At 49.5% G+C, this 26,941-nt stretch overlaps 9 protein-coding genes across 9 annotated transcripts; 4 read left to right on the top strand and 5 right to left on the bottom strand.

Moving 5' to 3' along the window:
- Window positions 1–257: 257 nt before the first annotated feature.
- Window positions 258–8,440, top strand: LACBIDRAFT_314526 (uncharacterized protein). Its single transcript, XM_001889052.1, is given in 7 exon segments — window positions 258–503; window positions 563–786; window positions 7,862–7,905; window positions 7,942–7,982; window positions 7,993–8,168; window positions 8,222–8,232; window positions 8,320–8,440. 2 exon segments carry the CDS (start codon window positions 294–296, stop codon window positions 755–757), a joined length of 405 nt encoding a protein of 134 aa, XP_001889087.1. The 5' UTR covers window positions 258–293; the 3' UTR covers window positions 758–786; window positions 7,862–7,905; window positions 7,942–7,982; window positions 7,993–8,168; window positions 8,222–8,232; window positions 8,320–8,440.
- Window positions 8,441–9,208: 768 nt separating this feature from the next.
- Window positions 9,209–9,472, bottom strand: LACBIDRAFT_314520 (uncharacterized protein; the record flags this gene model as incomplete). Its single annotated transcript, XM_001889010.1, has 1 exon — window positions 9,209–9,472. The coding sequence occupies one exon, from the start codon at window positions 9,470–9,472 to the stop codon at window positions 9,209–9,211; it is 264 nt and encodes an 87-aa protein (XP_001889045.1).
- Window positions 9,473–10,355: 883 nt separating this feature from the next.
- On the top strand, window positions 10,356–10,715 carry LACBIDRAFT_314518 (uncharacterized protein; the record flags this gene model as incomplete). Its single annotated transcript, XM_001889051.1, has 2 exons — window positions 10,356–10,366; window positions 10,565–10,715. The coding sequence occupies 2 exons, from the start codon at window positions 10,356–10,358 to the stop codon at window positions 10,713–10,715; spliced, it is 162 nt and encodes a 53-aa protein (XP_001889086.1).
- Window positions 10,716–11,391: 676 nt separating this feature from the next.
- On the top strand, window positions 11,392–11,721 carry LACBIDRAFT_314517 (uncharacterized protein; the record flags this gene model as incomplete). Its single annotated transcript, XM_001889050.1, has 2 exons — window positions 11,392–11,415; window positions 11,473–11,721. 2 exons carry the CDS (start codon window positions 11,392–11,394, stop codon window positions 11,719–11,721), a joined length of 273 nt encoding a protein of 90 aa, XP_001889085.1.
- Window positions 11,722–13,102: 1,381 nt separating this feature from the next.
- On the top strand, window positions 13,103–13,672 carry LACBIDRAFT_334284 (uncharacterized protein; the record flags this gene model as incomplete). Its single annotated transcript, XM_001889049.1, has 2 exons — window positions 13,103–13,447; window positions 13,580–13,672. The coding sequence occupies 2 exons, from the start codon at window positions 13,103–13,105 to the stop codon at window positions 13,670–13,672; spliced, it is 438 nt and encodes a 145-aa protein (XP_001889084.1).
- A 399-nt stretch (window positions 13,673–14,071) lies between these two features.
- Window positions 14,072–19,160, bottom strand: LACBIDRAFT_255458 (uncharacterized protein; the record flags this gene model as incomplete). The annotated part of the gene is made up of 23 exons (XM_001889009.1): window positions 14,072–14,177; window positions 14,230–14,354; window positions 14,406–14,464; window positions 14,527–14,582; window positions 14,637–14,845; window positions 14,909–14,957; window positions 15,008–15,312; window positions 15,367–15,675; window positions 15,730–15,770; window positions 15,820–15,976; window positions 16,029–16,057; window positions 16,110–16,237; window positions 16,304–16,415; window positions 16,469–16,882; window positions 16,938–17,639; window positions 17,693–17,776; window positions 17,824–17,862; window positions 17,913–18,127; window positions 18,180–18,363; window positions 18,412–18,585; window positions 18,642–18,810; window positions 18,867–18,939; window positions 18,991–19,160. The coding sequence occupies 23 exons, from the start codon at window positions 19,158–19,160 to the stop codon at window positions 14,072–14,074; spliced, it is 3,909 nt and encodes a 1,302-aa protein (XP_001889044.1).
- Window positions 19,161–19,660: 500 nt separating this feature from the next.
- Window positions 19,661–21,134, bottom strand: LACBIDRAFT_334282 (uncharacterized protein; the record flags this gene model as incomplete). The annotated part of the gene is made up of 3 exons (XM_001889008.1): window positions 19,661–19,749; window positions 19,803–20,533; window positions 20,584–21,134. The coding sequence occupies 3 exons, from the start codon at window positions 21,132–21,134 to the stop codon at window positions 19,661–19,663; spliced, it is 1,371 nt and encodes a 456-aa protein (XP_001889043.1).
- A 749-nt stretch (window positions 21,135–21,883) lies between these two features.
- On the bottom strand, window positions 21,884–22,697 carry LACBIDRAFT_192093 (uncharacterized protein; the record flags this gene model as incomplete). Its single annotated transcript, XM_001889007.1, has 5 exons — window positions 22,627–22,697; window positions 22,522–22,563; window positions 22,270–22,470; window positions 22,090–22,224; window positions 21,884–22,027 (listed from the first exon to the last, which is right to left on the bottom strand). The coding sequence occupies exons 1-5, from the start codon at window positions 22,681–22,683 to the stop codon at window positions 21,884–21,886; spliced, it is 579 nt and encodes a 192-aa protein (XP_001889042.1). The 5' UTR covers window positions 22,684–22,697.
- Window positions 22,698–23,453: 756 nt separating this feature from the next.
- On the bottom strand, window positions 23,454–26,405 carry LACBIDRAFT_314513 (uncharacterized protein; the record flags this gene model as incomplete). The annotated part of the gene is made up of 1 exon (XM_001889006.1): window positions 23,454–26,405. One exon carries the CDS (start codon window positions 26,403–26,405, stop codon window positions 23,454–23,456), a length of 2,952 nt encoding a protein of 983 aa, XP_001889041.1.
- Window positions 26,406–26,941: the final 536 nt, after the last annotated feature.

Raw genomic sequence — 26,941 nt, 5'->3', positions numbered from 1 at the left:
CTTTATGACGGCACCTTAGACTTTTTTACTGGAGCTCTGCCTGTGCGATCTGTAAAGCATACTCATGAGTGGCCATTTTTTACGGATGAAACGCACGGTGGCATACGATTTCTAGCTAAAGAGCAACGCTGCCAGTCGCTTCATATTCTTATATGTCAGGTACAGTGCGGAACAAATATCTAGAATGATGGGTACCTGATCCGCCCTTTTTCTATATAAACAGATTAGTCGCTTGCGGTCGATTCAGGCTTTTTTCCCTTTCTGCGCCTTTCGAACTTTCCCTCCTTTACAAGATGCGCTCTTTACTCATTATCTTCACCCTTCTGATCGGTTCTTTGCTCACGTCTGCGTTGGAACCCCGCGCTCCCACACCATCCAACACTTGTGTCTATAAGTGCCCCCCCAAAGACAAAAACAACAAGGCATTGGGCCTTCGCGACGAATCCAGCGACCCTCTTTACTGTCAATATAATACGGTCGTCAACTACTGCTCGTATAGCAAGGTTTGCTATACACTCAACTCATAACTCGCATCGTCTAGTCCTTGCTAAAAATTAACTAGACCACAGGAGCGCTGACGGCCGACCATGACAGTGGGAACTGCCCTAACAAAGCCGTCTGCTCGACATCCTCTCGTCGTCGTGATGCTCTTCCTCAGTCGCCCCGTATGCGTGGCTCTGCACGCCAAGTCGATGCAGCTCCGTTGAAGACCAGAAGTCAACTTGGGTCTGCTAAGCGGGGTAAGAGGTCGGTTTAGATGGTGCCAAATGGCTATGGTGAGTTGTGCTACCCTTCCAGTGTCGCATTTGATTGATGGAGGACTAGATGTCGAGGCCCCTGAGACGATATACATACCATGGATATTTACACCTACTTTGCCAATCGCGGCTTCACTCCACATCGTTGGATACCTTCCCTTTATTACCCGGATTTTTTAACACTACCCGTCTAATTTTCACATTTTTGATCTGACCAACAAAAGGACTTCTCCGTCCTTAGAATACCTGGACTGTATCATACCGCGTGTATGTTCACGCACGTAGAATGGTAGACTACTTACTTTTACCCTTTGTGTCTGTTGAAACTAAGTTCCACGTTTGTTTAATTTTGTTCCAAAAAGTAACAAAGCTCTGATGGTTGCCAGCTTGCCGACGTTCGCGGGATCCTTCATCCTTGTAAGTATTTCAAATTTGCCTTGCCTCGATTTGGCCTAATTTGAAGTATGACGCACGTTTGTTTGGCGAAATAAGCAGGAATAAACTGTATTCCTGATTCAGCGGTATCGTGGTATCCATCGTTCCAACAAGGTGGGGCAGCGCTCAACTCCACCAATCCCAGAATTGGATTATGTACTAGAACCACTCCTGTTTTGAAATGCCTTGGGCGAATTTCGAGCGACTTCTCGAAGCGGCTGCGGTAAAGATGGAGACAGAACAGGGTATACAAACGGTCTATTCAACGACGGTACGATTTTAAACGGAACTGTATGAACGACTTGTAGCAGAACGAAGATCCGAAGTTGGCAGGGAATACCTCTGAGCCCGACGTCATCTGCACCGTAAATCAGCCTCTCACATACCATTCAGCGGGTGGGGATATGGAGCTTACCGATGAGATTCCTCAGCCTCGTCCTCTATGCTTTCTTATCCCAAGCTTCCTTCTCGTCTTCATTGCAGCAGAGACAGGCGCTCGAGTGGCTGACGGCTTTCTGGGTGATACAGGGAGAGGACTGCGTCGACGCTTTGATGAAGAATCCTCTGAGGCGATCTCTGGGCACAAGTCGTCGTGGTGGTCTGCTGTTAGGGTTCCAGAGCGCTGTAAAATCTACGCGTCAGAAAACGAATCTCGCTATGTAGATGAGTCGGAGAACTGACTTTGTCATACAGGCAATACGACCCTCTGTCCCTATCCTGGCTTTTGTACATGCATCGCATCGGACTGCTAGACTGGGAGTGGAAGCCGAGAGTGTTTCCGTGCTTATCTTTCGGCGGGCAGGAGTACGTGGTGGTGCGGACGACGACTTTGCTTGCCGCTGGCTCTGGTGGTCCTGCGTCGTCACTCGGCAAGTCCAGAGTTAAGGAAACGCCACCATCATCGACGTCAACGCCAAGGCCCACCATGTCAGCGATGTCTTGAAGGCTCAGGTCGCGGTCCGTGTTGCCTCGAAGGTCGACAGAGATTAGGTTCGCGTACACAAGGGTAGGAACGACGAGAAAAACGAGTGTAAGGAGCCTGAGGCTGGTGCCCAGAGGCCGGAGGGGCATTGCGTATCGCGAACTACGGTGGGCGAGTGTTTGATGACCAAGGCGTATTCGCGTCTGGCTTCGAACGGTTTTTATATCCAAAGGTGTGGCTGACACTATTAAAAACGTTCTGGGTCCAACTTATATTTAACTATTAGTCTGGAACGAAATAAACCCATAAGATGACAACGACGTTACAAAAGTTAGCAAACAATGTCGGATTCAGAGTGAAAACCCGTTTGATATGAGATTTCTCTGTGAGGTGTAAGTTATTCGAAATACCTCAGCAACAAAAAGCTTACCTACGAAACGCCTCAGTCTCCTTGACTAGGTTTTCTGATCCCAATCTTCCGTCTCGTCCGTCCAGTGAGATCAGATTCGCGCGCACGTAAGAATCTGGGATTTGGAAACACCGGCGTGCATGACCGGCGGTGTAGACGGCGGCAACATCCGATAAGGGGCACGTGCCTCTGTTTTTCCTTCTCCACGTCGTCAGTGGTGGTCCCGCCGCCGACGACGACGTGATTTCTTCCCTACGCGATACCCTTATCTTTATACGCTACTCTCTCGTCTTAATTCGACGCTTTTGTCACGCTCTTTACGACCCATTCACGTCCAAAATACGCGCTTCACCCTCGTTATGGCTCTCCTGCACGATGTCAACGGGCCTTGCATGTGTGTTCATTGTGGATCCCACCTTCCAGTAAAACTTGCCAAGGGTGGAAACTCACCTGGGCACTATTATATCCATGTAAGTGATGAGTTAAACCACAGGCTGCATGTTAGCACAAGTTGACGCCTATCACATAGTGCATCGCATGCAGCTACCATTTCACATTCCCGAAGTTGGCCTCTCCCCATCCTCTTCCTCAGCCTTTTCCTCCTACAGCCACCCATGATGGCCTTGCGGCATCACGAGTCATTGACTGCGCGAAGCCAGGGTGCAAACGCCGCGGGTGCATACAGTGTCCGCGTCGGATGTGCAAACAGTGTTGCGTCTTGCTACCTGGCTGCAGCTTACGCAGCCATAGTTTTGACCAGCTCTCGTCCAAGCAGCGGGGTAAACTGGCTGTACCCGCCGTGCCTACTTCTGCTCTCAATGCAATAACGGCACACGATCCTGTTGTCCTTTTCTTTGAGCAGGAGAAGCAACGTGCCGAGGCCGAGCGTGGACAAGATCTGCAAGCCCAACAACTTGAAGAGGACGAGGAAGAGCAGTACCAAGCAGCCCTTGCTGCTTCCCTTGCTGTACCGCGTGCCACCCCCCACCTTGCCAGTTCGGCGTCGTCTTCCCAGAGCCCCTTGGATTCACTCGCCCCATCAGCGCCATTCCCTTCACCATTCCCTTCACCATTCCCGCTAGCCCATCCCTATGGGTTCTCAACAACTCCCGCTGTCCCGATCTCACGACCATCAACAAAGCCCATAACCACAGTTCGCACCATTCCATATCGGCCACTGACATCTAAGCCAGGTATCAAGGAGCACATGAGTGAGGACTGGATGCGGCCAGTGGTGGACAACACAAAGAAACCCAAGCGGCGTAACCGAATCAATCTCGACAACACCTTTTCCCTTATATTTTGGCATATGGTACTTATTCAGTTTAATTTTTGCGTAATGTGCACTAAATATTTCCATAGGACGGAAAGCCACCGAAACGGCGAGCAATTCACGAGTGTCCACTTTGGCCAAAGTGGATCTTGTTGGACGATGTCAACGTTCGTGAGGAGCTCGATATACAAGCCCGTCTTTTAGAGTATTTCGACACACGGAGCTTGCAGTGGATCACCTGTACCCCCTCCTACCCTCACACGGTCAAGAAGGATGGCTTTCTTCTCCTCCGGCTTCTAGGGACTGAGTGCCTTGGCCTCGACGAACTCATCCAGCAGGCCATAACGAAGGACACCCATCTCCGATACAACATGACTGCGGAACGCACGGCTATCAAGAAGCAGCTCCAACAGAGAAAGCTTGTACCCCCACCTTACCTTGTACAATTTGTCTCCAAGGACGACGAGGACGACGAGGATGACGCGGTGGTCTTTGTTGAGCAACAACAGATGCCACCAAAGCTGAAACGGCAACGTGAGGACACTGTGGATGCCAACCCCCGACCATCGGAACGCCAGCGTTCCAATCCTGAAAGCACGACGACCACTCCTCTTCGCCAACATTTCTCTCCTTTTCCTCGTTCCCCAACCACGTCCTCGAGGGCATCTCCTTGTCCCAGCTTGCCAACTACGCCGATTCATATTCCCGAAACATCGAAGCGGTGGCCAGCGGGAATGTACGCAATCGACATGTCTCTTGGATTTCACCAAGTCGATCAATCGAAGACCCTTCTCGATGAAAGCCTCCTCAATGTATTCGGTAAGAAGATCCCGCCAAATACATACCGTGACCAACGGCGATACTGGAAGGCTCTGACTCAAGAGCAGCGCGATACTTTTAAGAATGCTGGCCGGACACCAGCAGGTCTGTGGTCGGCAGTTCCCAAGCGTAGCAAGGTAACTCATCCTTAGAAATCATTGTACTCTTACCACCTTTCTTCTGCATGTTCACAATCCATTCTTTATGTCCCTTTACCTTTGATTTGTTGTAGATTACCGTTTGCTCAGTAGTAGATCGTTGTGCCAGTATCGCCGCTTGTTTTGTAGCATCTACATATCATTCTCGAAATATAATGTATTACCATTAAAACTCTAGTGATCTAAGGAGCGGGGGTTATGTCCTTGCTCTGCCAACTTCTTCAAATGCTCGACATTCCGTCTCATGATCATCTCGTCGAGAAAAAAGTCAAACTTGTCTGGTAACATCTCCCGGACAATGGAGTGATACCCTTGCAGCCAGGCGTTAATCTGCTCGGCAACAGATGTATTAAAAAACCACTTGCCAAACTCGTCGAGAAGCTCCGGAAACTGAATAGGATTGCAGTTTTCCTGACAATATTGGTGTGTCGTTTGGTGCTTGTTGAGGAAATGCCAAACGTCGACACACATGCCAATTCCTTTGAACCAAGGAAAGCTTTTCTCTGCTTGTTGACATGCAAGACAGTTGGTATCGTAGAATATATGTTCGGGTTTCTTTGCTCCCGGAATTGAAAAGGCATTCTGCACCATGACCTGCTCAAATGAAATGAGATCTACTGGTGTTAAATAACAACTTCTTAGCGAGACATACTAGAAAGTTGGAGACTGCTTCTGCTCCAAACATGGTAGCATGCGCGTAAATAATCCCACATGGCCGAACAAGAGTTTGTTCATTGTGTGTTCTCTTTCTCGAGAACTGGGCCTTTGCGACGCGATTGCCCGCAGCTGATTTGGAAGGACACGGATCCAGAGGGGGTAAAGCAGTATCGGCCTCTGTGCCCACCGTTCCTGGGTTTGCTCGACTTTTAAGGCGGATGGTGTTGCTATTGTCGTCCACCTCGAACCACTCAATAGTTGTTTCTTCCACATCGTCAACATGGTCTATTTGCTGGGTGGCAAGTGTGTCGACTGGCTGGGATGCTTGAGTGTGTCGGAAGCGCTCTTTAAGAATAAAGTTTGAGGCGCCCTTCTCCTTGTTCTTGCGCTCAAATTCCTTGTGTTCTGGGTCAGAGCATGTCTTCGAATCAGCTCCACTGATGGGCTCCTCGCATAGCATGACTGCGCAAACGTCATGTTGGCTGAAGTGAGTTTTACAGTATCGATGTCGATTATTTTGAAGCGGCTCGCGACAAGCGAAGACCGCGCAACAGGGCCGACCTATGCTCAGCCCGTCTCCCACGATAGGATGGCAGTGTCCTAAATCCAGCGTTGAGTTTTCTTGAAGGTAATGTTATTTATGTGAAGGAACTTACGAATTTCGCCGCTGGCCGTCATGTAGGTTCGATAACACTTGTCGCATGCATGGTCTACGACACCTGGTTGGCCATTTAATACAAAGTCTTGGTTCCTCTCTGCCATCGCGTCTCGAAATCTATCCTTTTGCGCACCCGTGTGTGGGACCTGAAGGCACTGGTTTTCACGTTGTTTGTTTTCGATCAAGCACAGGATAACAAAGGCATCCCAAACGTGCTCCGTCGTTAAACGAGACCCAAACTGCCAACCGGTGTCTTTCAGGCCTTTGAGGTATGTACCTCCAAGGCTCATTTTGTATGCTTTTGCAGCATTTGAGGCGGATACCCTTGATGAACAGGCATTAGAGTAATTTTTGTACCTCCAAGATTTTGAAAGAATTAATTATACCACGCAATGAGCATATTGTTTATCCAGGTGCGGACAATTTTCTGTTCGACGAATTGATGTTCGCCAACCTGTACGTAAAGTGGGACTTCTTCGTAGTATGTGCGTTCTCCGTCATGGACAGTAAAGTTGTTGTGATAGTCAGTTTTACACTCTGTGGGTCATTTAGCAGTTGTGCAAGGAGGTCAACAGGATAGCTCTTACCAGGACAGTAGAGGTGAATGGCCCATGCAGCCTGTACGCCATTGGCAGTTGTATAAACAACAACCTCACGGCTAGTCTCTTTCTTCAACGGCCGTGTATTCCCACAGCCCACCATTGCACAGACACTTTCGCGAGGGTAGATCGAAAGCGCAGCTATAAAGAAGCTTTAAATATCCCTAATACTGTTATCCGTATGTAATTTGGCACATACCGATGCCCCGAGACCAACCAAACTCTCTGAATAGCTCGAAGTCTTCATGTATCAGGGGAACAGTTGTACATTCCCAGATGTAATACTTCATGATATCCCAGCTATCTTGAATGAACTCTTGCTTAATGCTTAGGGCTAGGCTCAAAAATTCTACGAGGCTCAAGGGTAAAACATCAGGAGGCACGCCAGGATCAGTTTGCTCGAGTGGTTGAGGTAGCAAGATGTCGTTTTTGAGATGGCCTACCAGCCTTGCATACTGGACCACATCATTCAACGTGAGCTTCCGTAGAACAGGGTGTCTTTGCAAGTTCTCCAAGGCTGTTATGAGGCGCATTGGTGCAGAGGGGCGATGATTGTTTGCAGGTGATCGTGCGTGACCGCGTTGAAGACTCACGTGATATAGGCATTTACCGGCGGTGTTTGATGGCGTCGATCACCGGCGGTGTTTCCAACTCTCGGATGCCCTCGCGCGCACAAGAGAAGGAGTGAGGAAAAAAACGAGTGCATGAATATTGAGACTGAAAGTGGTTTGTATAACAAGGAGCGAGTGCATGACAGTCAAGTGCTGGTCGCGACCGATTTTGAAGGAACCTTTATATGGACTCGAACCCCCGCGGCCGAAGCTGATGGAAAGGCCTTAGGCTGAGCTGGCCTGAGGTCCTCGCCAACTTGGGCGCGATTCTGGGAAGTCAGGGTGCACGTGACCGCGCCACTAAATCAGTCGCGCTTCCAACGCGCTTCGCGTTTTCTATACTGCAGACTCTTTAGCCAACGAGTAACTAGTTAAATACAAACGATATTAGTAATATAACAGGAATGAATTGTACAGTCAAGGTATTCTAAGGGCGAAGAAGTCCTTTTCTTGTTCAGATCAAAAAATGTAAAAAGTAGACGGGTAGTGTTGAAAAATCCGCGTAATAAAAGGAAGGCATCCAGGGATGTGGTGTGAAGCCGCGATTGGCAAAAGTAGGTGTAAATATCCATGGTATGTATATCGTCCAAGGGGCCCCGACATCTAGTCCTCTATCAATCAAATGCGAGACTGGAAAAGTAGCACAACTCACCATAGGATTTTGGCACCATCTAAACCGACCTTTTAGCCCGTTTGGCAGCCCCAAGTTGACTTCTAATCTTCAACGGAGATGTATCCACTTGGCGTTTAGAGTTTCGCAGACGGGGGGACTGAGGAAGAGCATTACGACGACGACGAGAGGATGTCGAGCAGACGGCTGTGGAAGGGCACTTCCCACCGTCGTTGTCAGCCGTCAACAATCCTGTGGTCTAGTTAAATTTTTAGTAAAAAATAGACGATGCGAGTTGCGTGTGTATCAAACCTTGCTGTACAAGCAGGAGTGGGTGGCCGTATTATATTGACAGTAAATAGGGTCGGTGGTTTCATCATGAACGGTCAATGCCTTGTTGTTGAGGTCTTTGAGGGGGCACGTGTAGACACAAGGATTGTTGGATGGTGTAGGAGCGCGGGCTACCATCGCAGACGTGAGCATGGTACCGCCGATCAGGAGGGTGAAGATGGTGAGGAAGAAGCGCATCTTCGTAGAGGAGTGAAAGTTCAAAAGGGCAGCTGAAAGGGAAAAAAAAAGGCCCAAAAGTCACTGAAGCCTCGACCACCAACGACTCCTTTGTTTATATGGAAATGGAATAACGGCAGATGAGGTCCCCATCATTCCGGATTTTTGTTCGGTGTTGGTTCGGTGTGCCTGATATATACTATGTAGATATGAAGCAACTGGCGGCGTGAGCTACGAATCGTATACCACCGTTTCATTCGTAAAAAAATGGCCACTCACATGATTACGCTTTACAGATGGCACAGGCAGAGCTCTGGATAAGTTCAAGTTGTCGATATAAAGGGAACGCCTAAATATAGCCTCTGTGCGACCCTGCACGTCGCTCTCACACGCGGTACAGTCGCGGACAAACAAAGACAACAATTTTGGTGATTGTGAGATGGGGACCCTGCACAACCCTCAATATTACTTTTTATTGCAGAAACGTGGAGATTAGGACCCAACGCTTTGATTTACACGAGCCGATTTTTCGAAATCAATGAAATGGGAAATTTTAGCCCAAAAATATTGGCCGGACCCTGAATGAACCCTTAAAATTATGAAAAATAGCGCAATCGACTCCTTTTTCAATTCTGTATCTGATCCTGAAGTTTGGGGAAAATCTGACGAGCTGTTCTTGTAGAAAAAAATGATTTTAAATCACCTAAAATGGCAACTCAGGGTCTTCCCACCCCCACGGACCCTCAACCTGTTGACCCCCTTCCCCTCCCCACCTTCAACACATGCATATTATTAACTTCTGATCAGAATTACAATGTTTAGCAAGTGCCACTCAATTTTTAAATGACCACCGGCATTGGGAGCCTGCCAGGGGGGGTCCCAAGACCTGTTGAAGACCCCTACGAAACGACAAAACTTGTCAAAAATTTTGGCCAACCCAATCCCTCGTGGGAAAAACTTTGGAGGGGTGTTTTTGGACGTAGTTTCGCATCCTGAGTTCGAATCTGAAGTCAGATTGTCAAAATCACCTTGCTTGTCAAGGTCTCCCAAGGTCATAAATACCAAACAGGTACAAACAAACTACCCAGGGGCCATGGGGGTCTTTTCTTGCATATCACGCACGCGAGCGGGCAAGCATGAACAAACAAACTTTCTACGGGCCATGGGGCTCTTTTCTTGCATATGGCGCACGCGAGCGAGCAAACCGGTGCAAACAACTGGTCTTTTCAAAACATGATATCATCGTCTCTTTCTTAGTGCCTCCAATGTTTATATACATAACTATGTAGCACTATAGCTCTTGAACACTGTTTCCTTTGTTACGAAAAAAAAGTCACATTGTATTGGTGCAAAGCAGCGTATTTGTCAGCAAGCAAGGTGCCTGCTGCCGCTGCTAAGTGTCAGCCTCTAGTATTCATTTCTTCCCAAGCTACTGAAATTGTTGTCTTTGTTTGTCCGCGACTGTACAGCTTATGAGATGGGGACGAAAATCCGCACTTGCTCACCTCAATTTACATTTGTACTCTATGCGGTACTTATCTTCAGTGTTGGATTCTAAGGGGTTAAAGAAAACAAGTAAGGCGTACCACCAAAACATATTTATCCTCCACCCCTTTGTTATTCGTGAAATACACGTATCCGGATTTGCATTTATCCTTTCAAGGGGTGCCGGGCCCGCAGAAGAGGGATTCAGGGGTGTTGGATGGATGGTCCGAATTCGAATGTTAGGCCCGTCAACGCGAGGTGGTTGAACGATGTAGATTTCATCGTTCGTTACGCTTCGGAGTCTTGCTGAAAAGAAAGGGGAAATGTTTGTCAAAAGAATGCTTATAAGAACGTGCGATCTATGTCATTCCCGAACTTTGCCGTCTAATAAATCGTAAAATAGGTCAGTTCGACGTGGACTGAAGCACAAGCGGGATCAAGTCACTCTTGAAGAATGGGGAGGATGCAAGCAGGAATATTGAGTCGGAGTTTCTTGTTGAATGAGATTTTTGATCCGACAAAGTCAAATCCTTGAAGTTGATCACAACCTCTCCCTCCTTGGCCATCGTCTTCGACGTCGCTCTTAGCCTGGCTTTTTCGAGTTGAAAGGTACGCCAGGCTCTCTGGGTTATATCACGTTCACTCCGACTGCTGACTTTGGAGTATCAAACAGTACCCAGGATTTACCGACGCAAGCGCCCTTGGCCCGAACTGCGTGACCCAGATGGATCGCACTCAGGCCTCATTTCTGGAATCCGCCATTGAGGTGGTTGTGGCTCGGAATCGGCCACCTTGGTGCCCTTCAAGGGGATAGACTTGAACGTTCTCGAGGGGTAGCGGACGGGAAGTGTCAGGTACGAGGGTGATTTCCTCCGGTGACACGTTCTAACTTTGCGGGTTCTACAAGGCAGGCGACGGCAGGAATTTTTAATTTTGGAAGGTCGGGGGGCTAAAGGACGATGTAGGCGCATATACTTCGGTCTCGAGGAAAGGCCGTCTGTGGTACACATCAAGGTTACGACATCAAAAGCAATGGCCATTTCGCTAGCACAATCCTCTTCCTAAACGACCGGAGTTCATGCAAACTATCATCCGGAGTTCATGCGGACTATCATCATCGTTAAGGAGATTTGCCCGAACGGAGAGAAAGAGGGCGGACGGCTTCTACGGCGGCAGAGAGTTGTGAGGTGGCTGGGCAAATATCAGCGTTCAATGTTCAACGTTTAACATCCAACGTTCAAAATTCACCTTTCAACAATGGACAGAGCTGTACCCGGAGCTCTGGCCCATCATTTTAATGTACATTCTTGTCCCCGAAACGAACCATGACCCTTACACTCAATCCAAATCCTCAACTCAACATCCCGACGTTTCCACTCGGACTCGGGCCGGAGCTCCAACCAAGTCTCATAACGACAAAGAACAACGCATTTACTCGATCATATAGCATCGTTTTCTTCTTTCTTTTTGCGAATCTCTATCAGTGTATCATGTTGGTGGTGTTGGGCTTGGAGGTAGGTGGTCTTCATCGTTGCTAAGCCTATCGTTATTGATTCCTTACCTTTCATAAGTTTGAGCGATGTCCCACCTGCTTTTGCTCAAAGGCAGTTCATCGTCATCGTCGTTGGAAGGCGCGTGTCGTTGTCCATCCTTCACTAGCCTCAAATTTCCCCAAGTCGCCCTCGGTTCACCCCTCCACTCCACCTTGGTCTATCATCGCAAACCCCAGCTTAATGAGGATCACCATCGTGCAACCTCGTTGGGTACATTCTATCCTTTCCGTCCCTCCCCTTTTCCGCCGCAGGGCTTTTCGTCCTTGAGACGTTTCCACGTATCAACTTTTGCGGTGGTTGATGTGAAGCTTGGACTTGGAGGGCGAATTGCGGGATGTACATGCCTTCCAGACAGCCGATGGGCCAACGTCTTGGAGTTTTGCTGGATGCTTCGGGATGGTCTGCGTCTCAAGACCGCATGTCATGTTAGGCTCCCGGCGCCAGCGTTTTAGTTTTATGTGGAGGTGTCAAGACTGACTGGGAGGTAGTGAGATTCGTGCCAGGGTAGTAGGCTGGAGTCGGACGAGAGGGATTAGCTGGGAACGTTTTGCGCTGGCTACCTGGGTATGTGGGGTCTATTCTATTTATCCATCCCGCCATGGCTTAGGTACTGATGCCCATGGTCGTTCCTTTCTTTCCAGAAGTCTTAATTTCATTGAAAAGCACTTCTTCACGTGCATGCTACGTTGATTTGCTTCTATCAGTCAGTCTAATACATGGAGGACCTCCACTTCGTCATCCTCGGGCTCAGTAATGGATCGAAAGATGAACATCTCAGCCCCGCTGCATCTCTCTCTCCCTCATCTTGCGCCTTCTCTGCCTTGGCCAGCCCCCAGGTTTCTCTAAGACGTGGGAGTCTCGCGGTCGACTCTCCTCACGGTCGACTCTCACGTCTGCGTCCTTCATCGTCATTATTTTGCGCCTTTTGGCCCTCCTCTTCTCCAGCCTTAGGTCACTTTACTTCAAAGTTCCATGGCGGAAGGGAACGTGATTGTTGGACGGTGCCTTTCAATCTTCCTCATCACTGGAAGTGTCGCAGTAGGCTCCCAATGCCTTGCATCTTCCTCGTCGTCATCTTGCGCTCTTTGCCTTGATTACGTCGGCTGTTTCTTTTCTACAAAGTCAGCTTGCGCCTTGTGGTCCTCCGCCTTTTCATGGCCTAGGTTACTTTCCTTCAAAGATTCCATGGCGGAAGGGAACATTTATATCGCACGGTGCCTTTCAATCATTATCTCCCTCATCATTGGAAGTGTCGCAGTCGGCTTTCAATGCCTTTCATTCTTCCTCATCGTCATCTTGAGCTCTTTGCCTTGAATACGCCCTGTTTCTTTTCTACAAAGCGGCGTAACAGCCATTGCAGTCGACTCCGATGCCTTCCATCTTCGCATCTTCGCCTTTCCCATGCGGCATCAGGGTTTCTTTCCTACAAACCTCCATAACCGAAGGAAATATGGTTGTCCAGCAATCGATTCTCCGCCTTCCTTATCAGCATCTTGACCTTGTCCCAGCATCTTGGCCTTGTCCATTAGTGCCCCCCCGGCATTCCTATTGTCACGGTTTCCATCCTTTTGCACAGACAAAGCCCGAAGTCTGTCGCCTCCGACCCCTTTCAATCCTAGTCGCCGTCATTTCGCGCCTCGTTGGTACCATGCCCCTCTGCCTTCACCAACTTCAGGACTTCTTCTACCCTTCAAACGAGCCTGCGGAATGGCAGGATGTCACCTATCGACTCCGACACCTCTCCCTATCTACTTGTGCGCCCTTACCTTCTATGACTCCGGGACTTCTTCCTACTACTTATACAAAGGTCCGGAGTGGCAGGATGTCGTCTGTCGACTCTGCCTCTCCGTCTTCATCATGCGCATTCGTTCAACGCATATGTTGTGCCCCTTTTGCCTTTCCCACCATCGAAGTTTTCGTTCTGCGAAGCTTCGTAACAGAAGGCACTCTGATGCCTTCCATCTTCCTCATTATCGTTCGCTTTGTTGGTGCTGTGCGTCTCCGCCTTTTCTATCGTTGGGGGTTTCTTTCCCACAAAGCTGCGTAACAGAACTGTGGTTGTCTCGCAGCCGGTTTCCGCTGCCTCTCCGTCTTCCTGATCAGCGTCTTGCGCCTTGTCCTTTAGTACCTCTCCGCAATTCCTATCGTCAGGATTTGCTTTTTTTCCATTCTCACAGTGCTCCGGAATCTGTCGACTTCCATGCCTTTCAGTTCCTAGTCTCTTTGTTGGGGTGTTTCAGCCCTCTGCCGTTACCACCCACTCTTACCATTTCACAAAGCTCCGTTACCGAATGAAACATGCTTCTTGTTGGAGTACTTGTCCCTTCTTCCTTCGCTAGTCTAGTTTCTTTCCTACCCTTCCCATTATTGCTCTAGGCAGCATGTTATCTGTCTCGCCGTCTTCCTCCTTGTGGTCTTCCTTCCTGTTGGAACACTTTCACCTTCCCTTACTAACTTAGGGGGTTGCTTTCCTACTGTCGGACATCCCCTTCTCATTCCAATGTTTCTTGTCAGGCGTTGACTCTCGAGCAGTCTTCCTGACGTGTGCTGGTTCCCTTAAGAGGGGTCTCGCCGTCAAGATGAATTACTGATTGATTCAAGTCCTCCTTTGTCTACCTTACTTAAGACCTTGTAGCTGTACGTACTCGTAGTAATGACCGCGTTTCGTTAGAAGTTGGTCGTGTGTTCCAGCCTCGCTGACTCTACCCTCCTTTATGAAGTATCTGTATCGCACATCAGTTAACCATGGCAGAAAAAGGCGGCTATACAACAAACATTTTATCTGCATTTTGGATCGTTGATAATCTATGGGCAATTGCAATCGTTGTTCTCCCTTGTGCTGCTTGGTCGAGTGCGGCCTGGACGACTTTCTCGGAAGCCGAGTCAAGGGCTGAGGTCGCCTATTGCAAGATGTTAATTGGGTTTTTCTGTGGAAAGCGGCGTGGGCTGACCTCATCTAGTAGGAGAACCTTGGGATTCCGGAGGAGGGCCCGCGCGATAGCGATTCGTTCTGCAACGGGAGAGGTAGGTCAACCAAACGCAAAACTCGTGTAAAGGACGGGGATTTCTTACGTTTCTGACCTCCAGACAACTGCGAGCCCTTACCACCCACCTCTGTCTCAAAACCCCTGTTGTGGTTGGATTAACATTCAAAGTTTGATGAAGGAGCAGCGAATTTCTACTTGGGTAACGATTGGATGAATTCCAGAATATTGGCGTCTCTACAGGCTTTTTCTAATTCTTCTTGAGTCACTTCTTCATGGGGTTTGATTGCGCCGAGTAGGACGTTGAAGCGGATAGTTCCTGCATAGAGGGTGGGTTCTTGAGAGACCAAGGCTATATTCTTGCGGTATTCTTGGACGTTCAATTCTGTAATCGGTTCGCCGTCAAGCTATTGACAATAAGCAGAGTTGAAACTTGAAAGAAGGTCTGGAAAGCGATAGAGGCAACTAACATATATATCCCCAGCCAGAGGGTCGTAGAAGCGCTCAATAAGTTGAATACTAGGCCCATTGTGAGATAATTATGAACTTCATGAATCGAAATGTCGTACATCGTGCTTTTCCCTGAACCGCTAGCCCCCACCAACGCGATGTAAGTACCTGGTTCCACCTCTAATGAGAGATCACGAAGAACGCGAACCGCAGGTCTTGTGGGATATCGGAAATGGATACGTTCAAGACGAAGGTGGCCTTCAACGCCTTCAGGATTTACGGACTTTCCAGACCTTGACTCTGCGTCTATGTCAGGGACCGCGTCGAGAAGTCTTATAATGGCGGAGCCAGCCCCTTTCGCCGCGGAGACATCGGGCACGAAGGTGAATACGTTCCCAGCTTGGATAGCTCCAAGTACCGTACTCTGAGGTGGAAATATACGTCATTGCGGATCGATATGAATAAACGTCGTTCGCACCATTAATCCCACGAAGAATGCCTTCGTCGAAGCCTCCTGGCGCGAAACGCGGCCTGAACCGAACCAGAAAACAAGAGCAATCACGAGGAAACCCATGGATTGGGCACCTGAGAAAAGGAGGTTGCTCCAGAATGAGGTTCGGTTGGATTTCCTCAACGGTACTTCTAGACTCTTGCTGTACGCCTCCAAACAATCATCTTCACGAGTCAACGACGCAACCGTTCGAATGGCTCCAGCTGCCTCACATGCAAGATGGGCAGAGGCTTCGTGAGCTTTCTTGTTAGTCTGATCCTTCATGACGACAACGCGCTATGGGTTCGGAGATGAGCGAATTTCTACAGGCTATGTGGATAAAGAACTTACCAAGCGAATATATCCAGTCGATACCAAAAGAGGTGTACAGGCTGATAAGGTGCTTCAGATACTGACGAAAGCAGAGACATGGGGACTCACCAATGGCAATAAGTCCAACCTGCCAGAAGTAAACCAAGCCAATGATGGAGCCGACGATCAGCGTCGCGATACTTTGAATAATTGTCGCCAAAGTGACGCCAGCGAGTCCTTTGACTTTCTGGGGGTTATCACTTAAGCCAGCAGTCAAACTTCCAGTCTATCAGGGACAAACTGCGTCAGATATAAATTTCAGATGTTGATCTACGTACAGTGTTGTCAGGCTTGTCGAAAAATTCAACTTGATAAAATCCGTAAGCCAGGTTCGGAACGGAATAGCGCAAAATACAAACTATCTTGGCGAAGAATGGCCTTGAAACTCAGAGAGCGGAGTTTCGCTGTTAATTTGGCAGCCGCAGATGCGAACAAGCTGTTTTGGATAAACAGAACTAGGGTGGAAAGTAAAGCAATAATAAAAAACCTAGAGTTATGAGGGAGCAGGGGTCAGCAATTGCAAGATAAAGATTCGCCCGAGATAATGACGTACCAGAGGGCGTTGCGGTCGCCTGCAACACGACGGGCGTGGTTGTCGGTGGCAGAAAATCCAACAATGCCGTCAGCATATACAATACCGAAGGAGGGGTATACGGCACCCGCCACTGCGAGGATAGAGTCAGGGCGATAGATCACCAGCTTAAGACGAGTAACTTACTTATTGAAAAAATTGTTCCGATGACATAGTTCTTCCACTGCTTTCGACTGAGGCGACCCATACGAACGAAAAGCATAAATATGGAAAGGTCTTTCAGTTTCGAATCCGCCGATGAACTGCTTTTCTGCTTGATAATCTCACTAGCAAGAGAATGACCAGTATCGACGCGGCTAATGGATATCTCTTTGTTTGCAACTTGTTCTTCAGGTGCTGCGGTTTGGGCTACGTCCTCGATGTCTGTATCGTCCTGTGCTTTCAATTTCTGAGCTTGAACGAGGCCTGCATAGGCGCCGTTTGCTTGAAGAAGTTCGTCATGCGACCCTTGTTCCACCACAAGGCCTTCGCTCAGGACGCATATGACGTCCGCATCCTTGACGGTTGAGAGCCTGTGTGCGATAGCGATTGTGGTGCGACCTGGCATACTGCAAAGTTTAGCACCAGGCAGACGGTAGTAGGGGAAATGACCGACCTGCAGCGGCTTTATCGAGCGCGTCTTGCACAACCCCTTCCGATTGCGTGTCCAACGCGCTGGTGGCTTCATCCAGTAGTAATATCTTGGGGTCAGAAACAATCGCACGAGCAATAGCGACGCGCTGCTTTTGCCCGCCGGAAAGAAGGAATCCGCGCTCTCCAACCAAGGTATCGTATCCCGAGGGTAGCTCAGAAATAAAACCATCAGCGTTAGCCTTGATGCAGGCCTCTTTTATGAGCGCAAACTTTTCTTCGTCTGAGACGTGCTCAAATTTCGTGCTGATGAGGCCATGAGCGACGTTTGCCTTGATACTGGTGGCGAACAGCGTGGGCTCCTGAGAAACCAATCCGATTTGTGATCTCAGCCACTTCAAGTTGAGATCCTTGATGTTGATACCGTCAAGTTTGATAACGCCGGCGGTGGGATCGTAGAACCGTTCAATGAGAGAGACAATAGTCGATTTGCCCGAGCCTGAAGCGCCCACAAGAGCAACTGTTTTTCCAGCTTCAAACTTCAATGACAAACCTTTCGTAACTTGAATTGTCGGTCGCGAAGGGTAGCTGAATTCCACGTCTTGAAACACGATTTCGCCCTTCACATTTTCCGGTTTCTGACCATTAGGATCAGCGGAATCGATCTCGGGCACACGATCGATGGTTTGATAGAGCTTTGCTGCTGCCCCGCGACCGTTGTTGATAGCTTAGTTTTCTAATGAGTACATGGCGCGGGCTTTCGAGACTCTATTGACAGACCTTGCATCTCAGGGGCTAAGAGAGCCATTGAAAATGAACCCATGAGAATGGCCAGGAATACATTAATGACTTCGCCCGGTGTGGCTACGGCGGGGTCAGCGAGAAGTTTGACCGGAGAAGAAGATTCGCACCATGTCCGCTATTGATAAGGGTCGTGCCGAAGCTGAAGGCTGCCGGAGTGTGAACATATATCAACATCATTCAGTTAAAAAACTCTCACTGAGGGAATATGAGGAGTAAATTATGAAAAACATGACAGCGACACCCCCACCAGTCCAATACGAAGTCTTCAGATCAGACGAAAGGGCCCCATTGACGTGGGAGTCATACGTCTCAGATAGCTTCCCCTGGGTGCCAAATGCCTGAGCGGTACGGATCGTAGAAATGACCTCTTCTGCCAAAGTACCGCCCTCAGCAACATGCTTGAGAGATAACCTAGATTGTTGTCAGAATTTGACCGGTCATGTGGATTGAAGCTCAAACGAACTGAACGTAGCTCGAAACAAACTTGTTCATCACGCCGCCCGTGAGGCCTAAAGCGGGCAGGACAGATGTAAGCGCCAAGGCCAACCGCCAAGAACGGGCGTATGCGATAACGTATCCCGTAATGAAGGCGCCCACGAAGGTGACCGCGAGCGCGACCTTCTCGGAGATACCCTGTTGTACCAAATCTAGGGGAAGATAAGACAGAGAGATGGAATATATCATGTAAAACGCACGGGTGTCTGTTTGAATCCTGGTAGCAACCTCTCCGGCGCCCACATCATCAAAGTAGGCGACGTCTTGGCGAAGGACTGCTTTCAAATAGTATTCACGAATACGTTTGCTGTTGACCTCGCCGGTGTAGACCCAGATATACAGATAGGTGAATGTACAGGCAAACAGTCCGATGGCTGGAACGATTGAATCAACGAAAACGCGCGAGAGAAATGGATATAGAACTACCGACCAAGATAGACGAAATACGTGGCATCCAAAGCAGCGACACGACGAAAGTTGGCTGCGACTGTCGGTAATTGCTGCTTAGCAGCCTCATCGCCTTGCTCAGCCCTCAGAAGCACGGTCGTGAACGTGACAAAGTCTTCGACGAGATTTCCAAAGAGAATGGACATAAGAGGCTGTGGAGTCGAGGTTAGGATGTCGGGCATGTAAAACAGGTTGTTCTGGAGTCGACCTGTGCACCACCCGCCCCTACTGCCGCTACTAAGCCTATCGCATCGAGGAATAGTTCAAATTTGGTAGAATAACTATGCCAACAGTTAGCACAACAACTGGATGGAGTAAAACCCAGGACACACCGAAATAACTGAGTGAAGGATATGGTAGGCACCTCTTGTTTTGCCGGCTTGACTTCCTCCGTGCTCTCTGTCGAGTCCACAGCTTTCTCTTCCACGACTGGCCGCGTGGCCTTTCGACGAAAGAAGAATCCCTTCTTCGATACCTTTTCGCCCTTGTCCGATTCAGACATGGCTGAAACGAAGTTGTTGGTGGGGACGAATGGTGGTCACAAGTCGAAAAGCGATGGTTGACGCTTGGCAGTAACCAGCCTTGGTCGTGCGAATGTGCCTGGCTTGAGAACTTAAAAAGATGACTCGACCAATGATGTAGATCATCTGCGGGTGCGGAAGGTTAGCAAGGTGACTCTTAGACGTTGATCATATGCTTCGGTGTGTTGGCTCACATCTGAAGACTTTATGCGAGGTAGCAGTTCAGTTGATTCGGATGATACCTTCAACCACGAGCGCTTCCAATGTGATACTGATGAAGGACGCGAAGAAAATTGCTCAGCAAGGACAAGACGTGTACAGTATAAGGGGGACAAACGGAACAGTAAGGTTGTCCCAAACAGATGGCAAAGTTAACCAAGATTAAGCATTAGATGCCTCGGAATGGAGTGCCTGCCGGGTATTATCTCGGAATCGGAAATCGCAATGGGTATAAGAGGAAGACGGCCCCGTTGGTGACTGGTCACAAATTCTCCTTTGCCAGAAATTCTGCAACTGCTTTCTCTGAATCATAAGCAAAAGCGTAGTCATGTATAGACTCCGGTAGTTTACCTAGAGGAAAATCATGAGTGCGGCGCAGAATCACGCGAATGGGCTTCACTAACACAGTAGCCATATGGCTGTATCTCTGAATTTTTGCGCAAACCACCCCATCTCCTTCTTCGCATCGCCATTCCGTTTGGCTACGTCCAGAATTCGATGGACCCGTGGCATACGCATCCTTTCATACGCCTTGGCAGCCTTGCGCAGTCCATCCGGGGCTGTATAGTAGTGCTTCAAGAGGAGAGCGTAGACAACAGCGTCCTCGGCCGCACAAGAGACCCCTTGCCCGGAATCAGGAGGCATCGTATGCGCTGCGTCACCAAGTAAGACAATTCTCCCTTGAGCCCTCTCGTTTTTCGATCCAGCGTTAGTCCAGCACGGGAGGCGCGGCGTGACATATCGCGGCAGGACGAGCACGTTCATGTCGAACGCCAACATGGCTTGCATTTCGGGATTCTGTGGCCTTTCAGAGTCGCGGCAACCGAGCTCGATGATGGATTTGTATACCCCTGAGTCGGGAGAATCATATGGTGATTTCCAGGAACTGTGGCGGGCGAGGAGCTGGGCTTTGATGGCGTCCTTGTTGGGCTTCTCGCGATTGGGCATAGAGGGAGCTTCATAGATGGACCACCATTGGATGAAAGGGGAAGGGGTGGATGCGGGTACGCAGAGGGAGTACCCAAAGAACCCCTTTCTTCCAAAGGTCATGGTGACACCGTGGGTGTCAAAACTCTCTTGAAGCCTGGGAGAGAGGTCGGAAAAGGGTATAAAACCGCCAACGCCTGTGAGACCGCTACAATCCAATGAGATTGATGTGAGGGATATCTCGAAACCCATACGCACTCGTAGGTGGCCTTATAAGCCCCGTCAAAGAGAGAATCCTGAACAACACTGCGAACGCCATCTGCGCCGATGACGAGATCTGCCAGTTCCGTAGTACCGTCCTCGTACTCAACTAGCACCTGCTCTCCGACTTCTTTGACGCCCTCGACCTTCATTCCCCAGTGCACATCTTCTTCACGCAAGCCAGGAATGAGAGCCTCGTGCACGACAGCCCGACGAATCATCAGCATCCCAAACCCATATCTTCTCATCGTACCGCTGTTAAACCTCCCCAGTAAGCGTCCGTTTGAATTACGGAAAGACATGGTGTCGCCAAGAAAACCACGCTCGTTGATGTAGGCGGCTGCCTCAGGGGCAATAGAGGCAATAGCGCGCATGCCATTTGGTGCGAGTCCAAGACCACCACCAATCACGCGCGAAGTATTTGACAAAGAGGGATGCGACTCCACGAGTTTTACAGAGATAGAGGGATCGGTTTCCGAAAGGTGTTTGCGCAAAGCATGGTAGGTGACGAGACCTCCAATACCGCCGCCTATGATGACAATCTTCATGAGCGGACCAATAATGACGATAGAACTTCATATCGGTTATCCCCTGTGAGCATTTTATAAGTAGAATAGGGTTGAAAGTCCATGCCGCGTAGAGTGCGTAATATGCTGCGGAAAAATTCCAGCGACAGCGGTCTGTCAAATACGTTCCGCAGTTCAGTCCTAGACCAGGAACAAAAGGTAAAAGTTCTCACCAGCGCTGCTCGACGCTCTTTTTTCTTGTCCGGTGCCATTTCGGATGGTGATGATGGTAAGTAGAAAAATGAGCCATGTGACGGTTCAGAAACGTAAACAACCCACAAACAACCCCCATCAAATACACATAACCAGCACATCCATCTCTCATCCATCTTCCCGTTTTCCAACGGTTTTTGTTCTTCGAGGGCAAAGAATTGAAGGTCTTATAAAAGCCTTTTTTACCTCCAGTTACTTGCTACTCTCTCAGAGTACGCCAAACCCCTCCACGCCAAACTTCTCAGAACTGGTGCAGAAGGTAAGGAGCTTTACGCAACTTTTTCTCAATCATCTATGTATACCGTCGTAGGTGTATTTTGCATTGAATTTTTTGTGTAATCTTTACTTACCGGTTCAGCAGTACTTTCGCCTAATCCTCTTTTGACATACATTTTTGGCGTCAACCCTCATGGAGTCGTCACTCTCTCATCGACTACTTATTTCCGTACAACGGAACGACCCTTTCTTCCTAGTTTAAAAGCGCGTGCGGACACTCGCCCTCCCTTCCGCTCTCACATCTACATTACAAGGCAACAACCTGACTCTTCTTCCCTTACGGTAGCTTGCATAGCACGATGAAATGTGTCTTGGACTCCAAGTATCTGCTTCGCTGAGGTCTCGCAATAATGAGTTGCTCCGATTTTTCGAGCCAACATGCTCCCCTACACAAAGATGTAATCGGTGGATTAATCTTTGAAGTTGGAAAGACGCTATGAATACGCACCTCTTCCGGAGTGATGAGGTGTCGACCTGAATGACTTAACTTGTTGACCACCTGCGCGTCGTAACGCAGATCTGTTTTCGTTGCTACGAGAAGAATGGGTATGAAAGGAAGAAAATGTCGTAATTCTTTAATCCACTGACAACATCAGATAATGGAGAATGGGTTGTATCAAAAACATACATGTTCTTCGATGCCATCAAATGATTCTTGGGAATCGACCGAAAAGCACAGGAGAACGACATGAGTGTCGGGGTAATTCAGTGGCCTGATACGGTCAAAATCTGGTGTTCCAGCCATAGTATCCCACAGCGCCAACTCAACATCGTAGCCGTTGACTTTGCGATCCGCTACGAAAGCCTCAAATATACTTGGAACGTATTTCTAGTGGACAACGATTCAACATTCGTTCGACGGAACGGAATACTACCTCACTTCGGGAAAACGACCGAGTGCAAAGGCAGTGAACAAACTTGTCTATTGAATGCCATGAATTTCGTCAGGTGAGGTAGAAATCACTTGAGGAAGAAGACACAGAACCTTGCCCGTCTCATGATCTCCAACGATTACCAGTTTTCTTCGCAGTTCTCGGGGCATCAAGGGCAGTGTTGATCCTAGACCGGCCAAGAGCGCTCTCTTTAAGACGCAGTAGAAACGGCTGTGCAAGGCGGTGTCTGCGACCCAATTTGCAGTGGCCCAGTATCACCCACGGTGATCAACTCTCTGGAGGAATTCATTTTATGTCAGATAATCAGTCAATTGGACTCGGACTGTGAGGTGCATTACTTACTATCGATTTGCTAAGGCGGAGCTGCCGGCCACCCTGCCCACGTTCAGCGTTGAAGTCGAGGGATCACGCTCACCTTCAATCTTTGAAGGCAATGATGTGTGACCAACCTGAATGTATCCCAATGCAAATGCAAAGAGGATCACCACGCAATGTGAAACCTCAGAGCGTGCGGGGACTTCGTGCGAGGGAAGTCTCGTAGTACCATAGTAGAATGTCGTAGTGTAGAATGACGAATAGAAGTAATAGGAGAGAACGCGACTGTTGTGGTCGCGCTCGTCTCCTAGGGTTGCCTAGAAGTCCTAGGTGGACCCTCGTTAACCCAGAGGAGGGCTCTCGTATCCTGTGGAGGAGGGAGCATTATGTAGGGAGCTCGCCCTTTGGTCTTACCAGCAGTGGACACCAAAGACTCATCACGCAAGCTTGGTAGCAAGATGATAATGGTTAATGTCTAAGTGTGCTAATGCCAATACAAACAGATATAAGTCAAGTATTAGTAAGCGGGGCTGCGCGTATCCTCAACTCCGTATTACAGTGCCCCCCTGCGCGCAGACTCGAATTATCCAGACTTGAATGACTCCTACCGTCGCCGATCCCTCCTCTTGCCCTTTCCTGCCGGTTTCTTGCCTTCCTCGATCCTTCGCTGGTCCTCCTCATGCTGCTTCCTGCCTGATCTACGACTCCTTCGTGCACGACTAGTGGGTGTGGGCCTATCCTCCTCTGGGAAATCGTCTTCCCCGTCTTCCAAGTTCACAGCCAGCCGTTGTTGCAGTGGTACTGGCGGAATACTTTGTAGAGGCCTGGAAGAGGACCCTTGAACGAATTCCATAGGTGGCCCTTGAATTCGCTGCATTAAGGAAGCGGCAGGTGGTTGTAAACGCTCAACTAAAGGCGTTGGATCCCGTAATCGTTGCGCTAAGGGAACTGGTTCGATGCGAAGCGAGTCTACCGCGGATGGCGATCGGAGACGACCTAATAATGATGGCGCTATCGGTGCAGAAGGATGCTGAGACGAGTTCCCTTCTCCAGTCGACGTTGAAGGACGACCACAAGAGGCGCAATTATGACAGGAGGCGCAGTTGTGTTGCGGCATCATAGGAAATCCCAGAGGGGGCCAACCCGATAGTGAAGCATGCTCTGAGGGATAGTAACCAGGGTAATGAACGGACCACGGCGGAGGGGCTGATGGGTTCATACCCCAAGGCATATAACCAGGAGGGGGGCCCCACGGTGTCGGGTTTAAACCAGCGGAGAACGTGTTGGGAGCTGACCAAGGGTTTGCGTTAGGCAACTGCACCCAAGGGCTGGAAGGGTTATTGCTTGTAGACCAAGCGTTAGGAGTGGGCGTCGGCGGTTGGAAGCGGGGACGGTTGCTTTCCCGAACATTGTGGGATGGTCGAGGACGGTAAGAATCTCCTCTCCTTCGGGGAGGAGTTGGAGAGCGAGATAACGGACGCGCATGCTTACGACCGCCACGTCGAGAAGGGCTCCAGCGAGGGGCACCAGGTGCGGGCGCACTCGTTGAGGGTTCGAAGGCGGCTCGATGTCTTGGGGAGGGAGTTGGCGAAGGCTGTTTGGGAACGGATACAGTAGGGGGTGGGACTGTCGGTGACTTAGGAAGGCTCCGAAGAGGAGAGGGCACGTCTCCCAGGTCCACAGTACCCATCTCTACGTCTTCAGCAGCCTCGGATGGTATGTGCGGTCCCATTGGCTCGTCAAGGTCTGTGCCCCAATCTACTTCCGGGGGGGATCCCAACAAGGAGTCCACGGGAGAAACAGGGCGCTCGCTATCTGGAACGCCCCCAATCTCCGGGGAGTCGAGAGGATTGAAGAGCAAAGGGAGAGGCGGTGGCGCTGGATTACCAGGGCTGGGTGGTGGTGATGGTTGAGTAGACGCGCCAGTCCTGAATTCGTCCTTGAAAGGAAGATCCTCCGCATGAGGACGCCTTGCTTGCATGCCCACATCCCCAGGAGTGGGGTCCTTAGTCAAGTACAGCCATGACGACGCTTTGGCGGGTCGCGGTGTCTTATTCTGGGGTACTTCTGCGAAATGTAAGTGTTGCGGACAAGGGAGTCCGAATATTTCGGTCTTCGAGATGGCTCCAGGAAGTATCGGTGCGTCGCTCAATAGGATGATTTCCCGATTACGAGATCGGTCGAAGTATGAGACACCGTGGAAGTCAGCGTAAGAACGTCCCACTCTTGTCACAAATAATTCACCCTCCACATTTTTCTCCGCCCATTTCTCCCATTTGCCTTTCAGAGGACTCATGACTGGAGGGGGTCGAATCCAAGCTACACGACGAGGGTCCACTTCTACCATATCGAGAGGATCAGCTCCATAGCTAGAGAAGTCCAGCCCTAGTAAGGGGGAAGTACTTGATGCGTGCTGGGTAGGAGGGGTCGGATTAGGAATCACCGCATAGGCAATGGGAGCAGGGCCTCCTCTCGACCATTCTTTATGGAACAGGGAGAAGGAGGCATATAACGCCTCGGGCGGATCAGACGGCTCTTCGTTCCCGATGTTGTCATCGTTGTCCGATTCGGTGATTATTACCCGTTGCCTACGTAGAAAGGTTTCGATGCGATTGTGGGGGGAGCTTAGATTCTCAATGGGAGTGTTCCGAACGAACGAAGTGTGTTTTGGTCCGCGTCCCGCGTCTAACAGGCGATCCAACTCGTCTCCCATTAACTTATGTACGATGAAGCAAGGGATACGGTGCGCCAGAAGCCAATCAATTTCTTCCTCCTCTTGGCCGTTGATCCAACAACCCATGTACGACTCATCAGCCATTTCGGGGAGACGATTCGTCGATCGAGACCAAGAAGTGGTAGTCTGCTGCCGCTCCACCCAATCTATCCACGCAGCCTTCAATTTGAATTTCCGCTGTAGCAGGGTCACGTCGTCTAGAGCTTTGTCGAAGGATCGTATGGAGCGGAGGTCGCTGATATCGTCTGGCCTGAGGTTAGGATTGTAGAACTTCCATACATCCTCCAAGGCGATTGAAGGGTCACGACGACTGTTGGCTCTAAGATTCTCGATGCGTGCTTCTAAGCGGGAGTTTCGCTGTTGCAGTTCTCGAATGTAGTTGGTGTGGATAGAACTACGCGAGTCCGTAACATCTAAGATGCAGGTGAACTCAGGGCATTCCGATAGCGATGTGGGCACGCGTTTAATATGGGGAGCCCAACTTGGGTGGCCAGTCGCAAACTGAGGCGACACGCACGCGTCAAACCTTCCCAAATGCCCATCGCTTCGCCGGTCAGAACGACGGCTAGCTATGTCGACGCTGAAATGGTCCTCCAACAAGCCGGGTAAGAATGGAAGCTGCTGTGCGTTAGGAGACCACAGTTCCCAAACTTCTTCCCCTAGCTGTACGATCCGATGTGATTGGATTTCAAACTTAGGTAACTTCGCAATCATTCTGGAGTCAACGCATGGCCTAGCAAGGTAGCCGGTTGCGCTGGACCTCCTGGTAGAAGTGACACGCGAATCTGGAGTGGGGCGGTAATTTGAAGCGTAAGAATGCATAGCAATAAAGTAAAGGGATTTAGAGATTGAAAGAATAAAGGAGTGTAAGGATAGTTTCAACGCAGAACAAGCCGCGCGATGGTTACAGAGTGTAAGGATAGTTTCAACGCAGAGCAAGCCGCGCGAAGGGTACAGAAATTAGTTCAACGCAGTGAAGCCGCGCGATATTAAAAGATGATGGAAGTAAAGAAGAAGGACGGCGGTGGTTGCAAATCGTTATCCATCAATCAATCACCAAACTAGCGCAAACAGGAATGGGTGGCGGGGTGATATCATCGAGCTTTACAGATTATGGGCTCGTATGTACGCTCTCGTAAGCTCTGGAGCATTGCGGAGGTCGTACTCTGAGACCCATGTGTCGTCTACTGGCTCGTGGCCTTTCCAATGAACTAGGTACATCCGTCGATTGCCCCGTTTTTGCGTAGTTAAACGATGACCAACGATTGACTCGACTTCGTACTCTGGATGTGAGATTAATTCCCTAGTACTAGGCAGGGTCTCCCTTCCTTCGAATCGATCCGGCGAAGAATGGTACT

The sequence above is a fragment of the Laccaria bicolor genome, genomic scaffold, assembly GCF_000143565.1.
Source record: "Laccaria bicolor S238N-H82 LACBIscaffold_61 genomic scaffold, whole genome shotgun sequence".
NCBI lineage: Eukaryota > Fungi > Basidiomycota > Agaricomycetes > Agaricales > Hydnangiaceae > Laccaria > Laccaria bicolor.
The sequence above is the reverse complement of the archived record's forward strand: the minus strand, read 5'-3'. Positions and strand labels throughout refer to the sequence as shown.

Bases quoted from the DNA above. Each gene is read 5' to 3' on its own strand.
- LACBIDRAFT_314526 (XM_001889052.1), top strand. From the start codon at position 294: ATGCGCTCTTTACTCATTATCTTCACCCTTCTGATCGGTTCTTTGCTC. The intron at 504-562 runs GTTTGCTATACA...AAAATTAACTAG, and splicing joins ACTACTGCTCGTATAGCAAG to ACCACAGGAGCGCTGACGGC.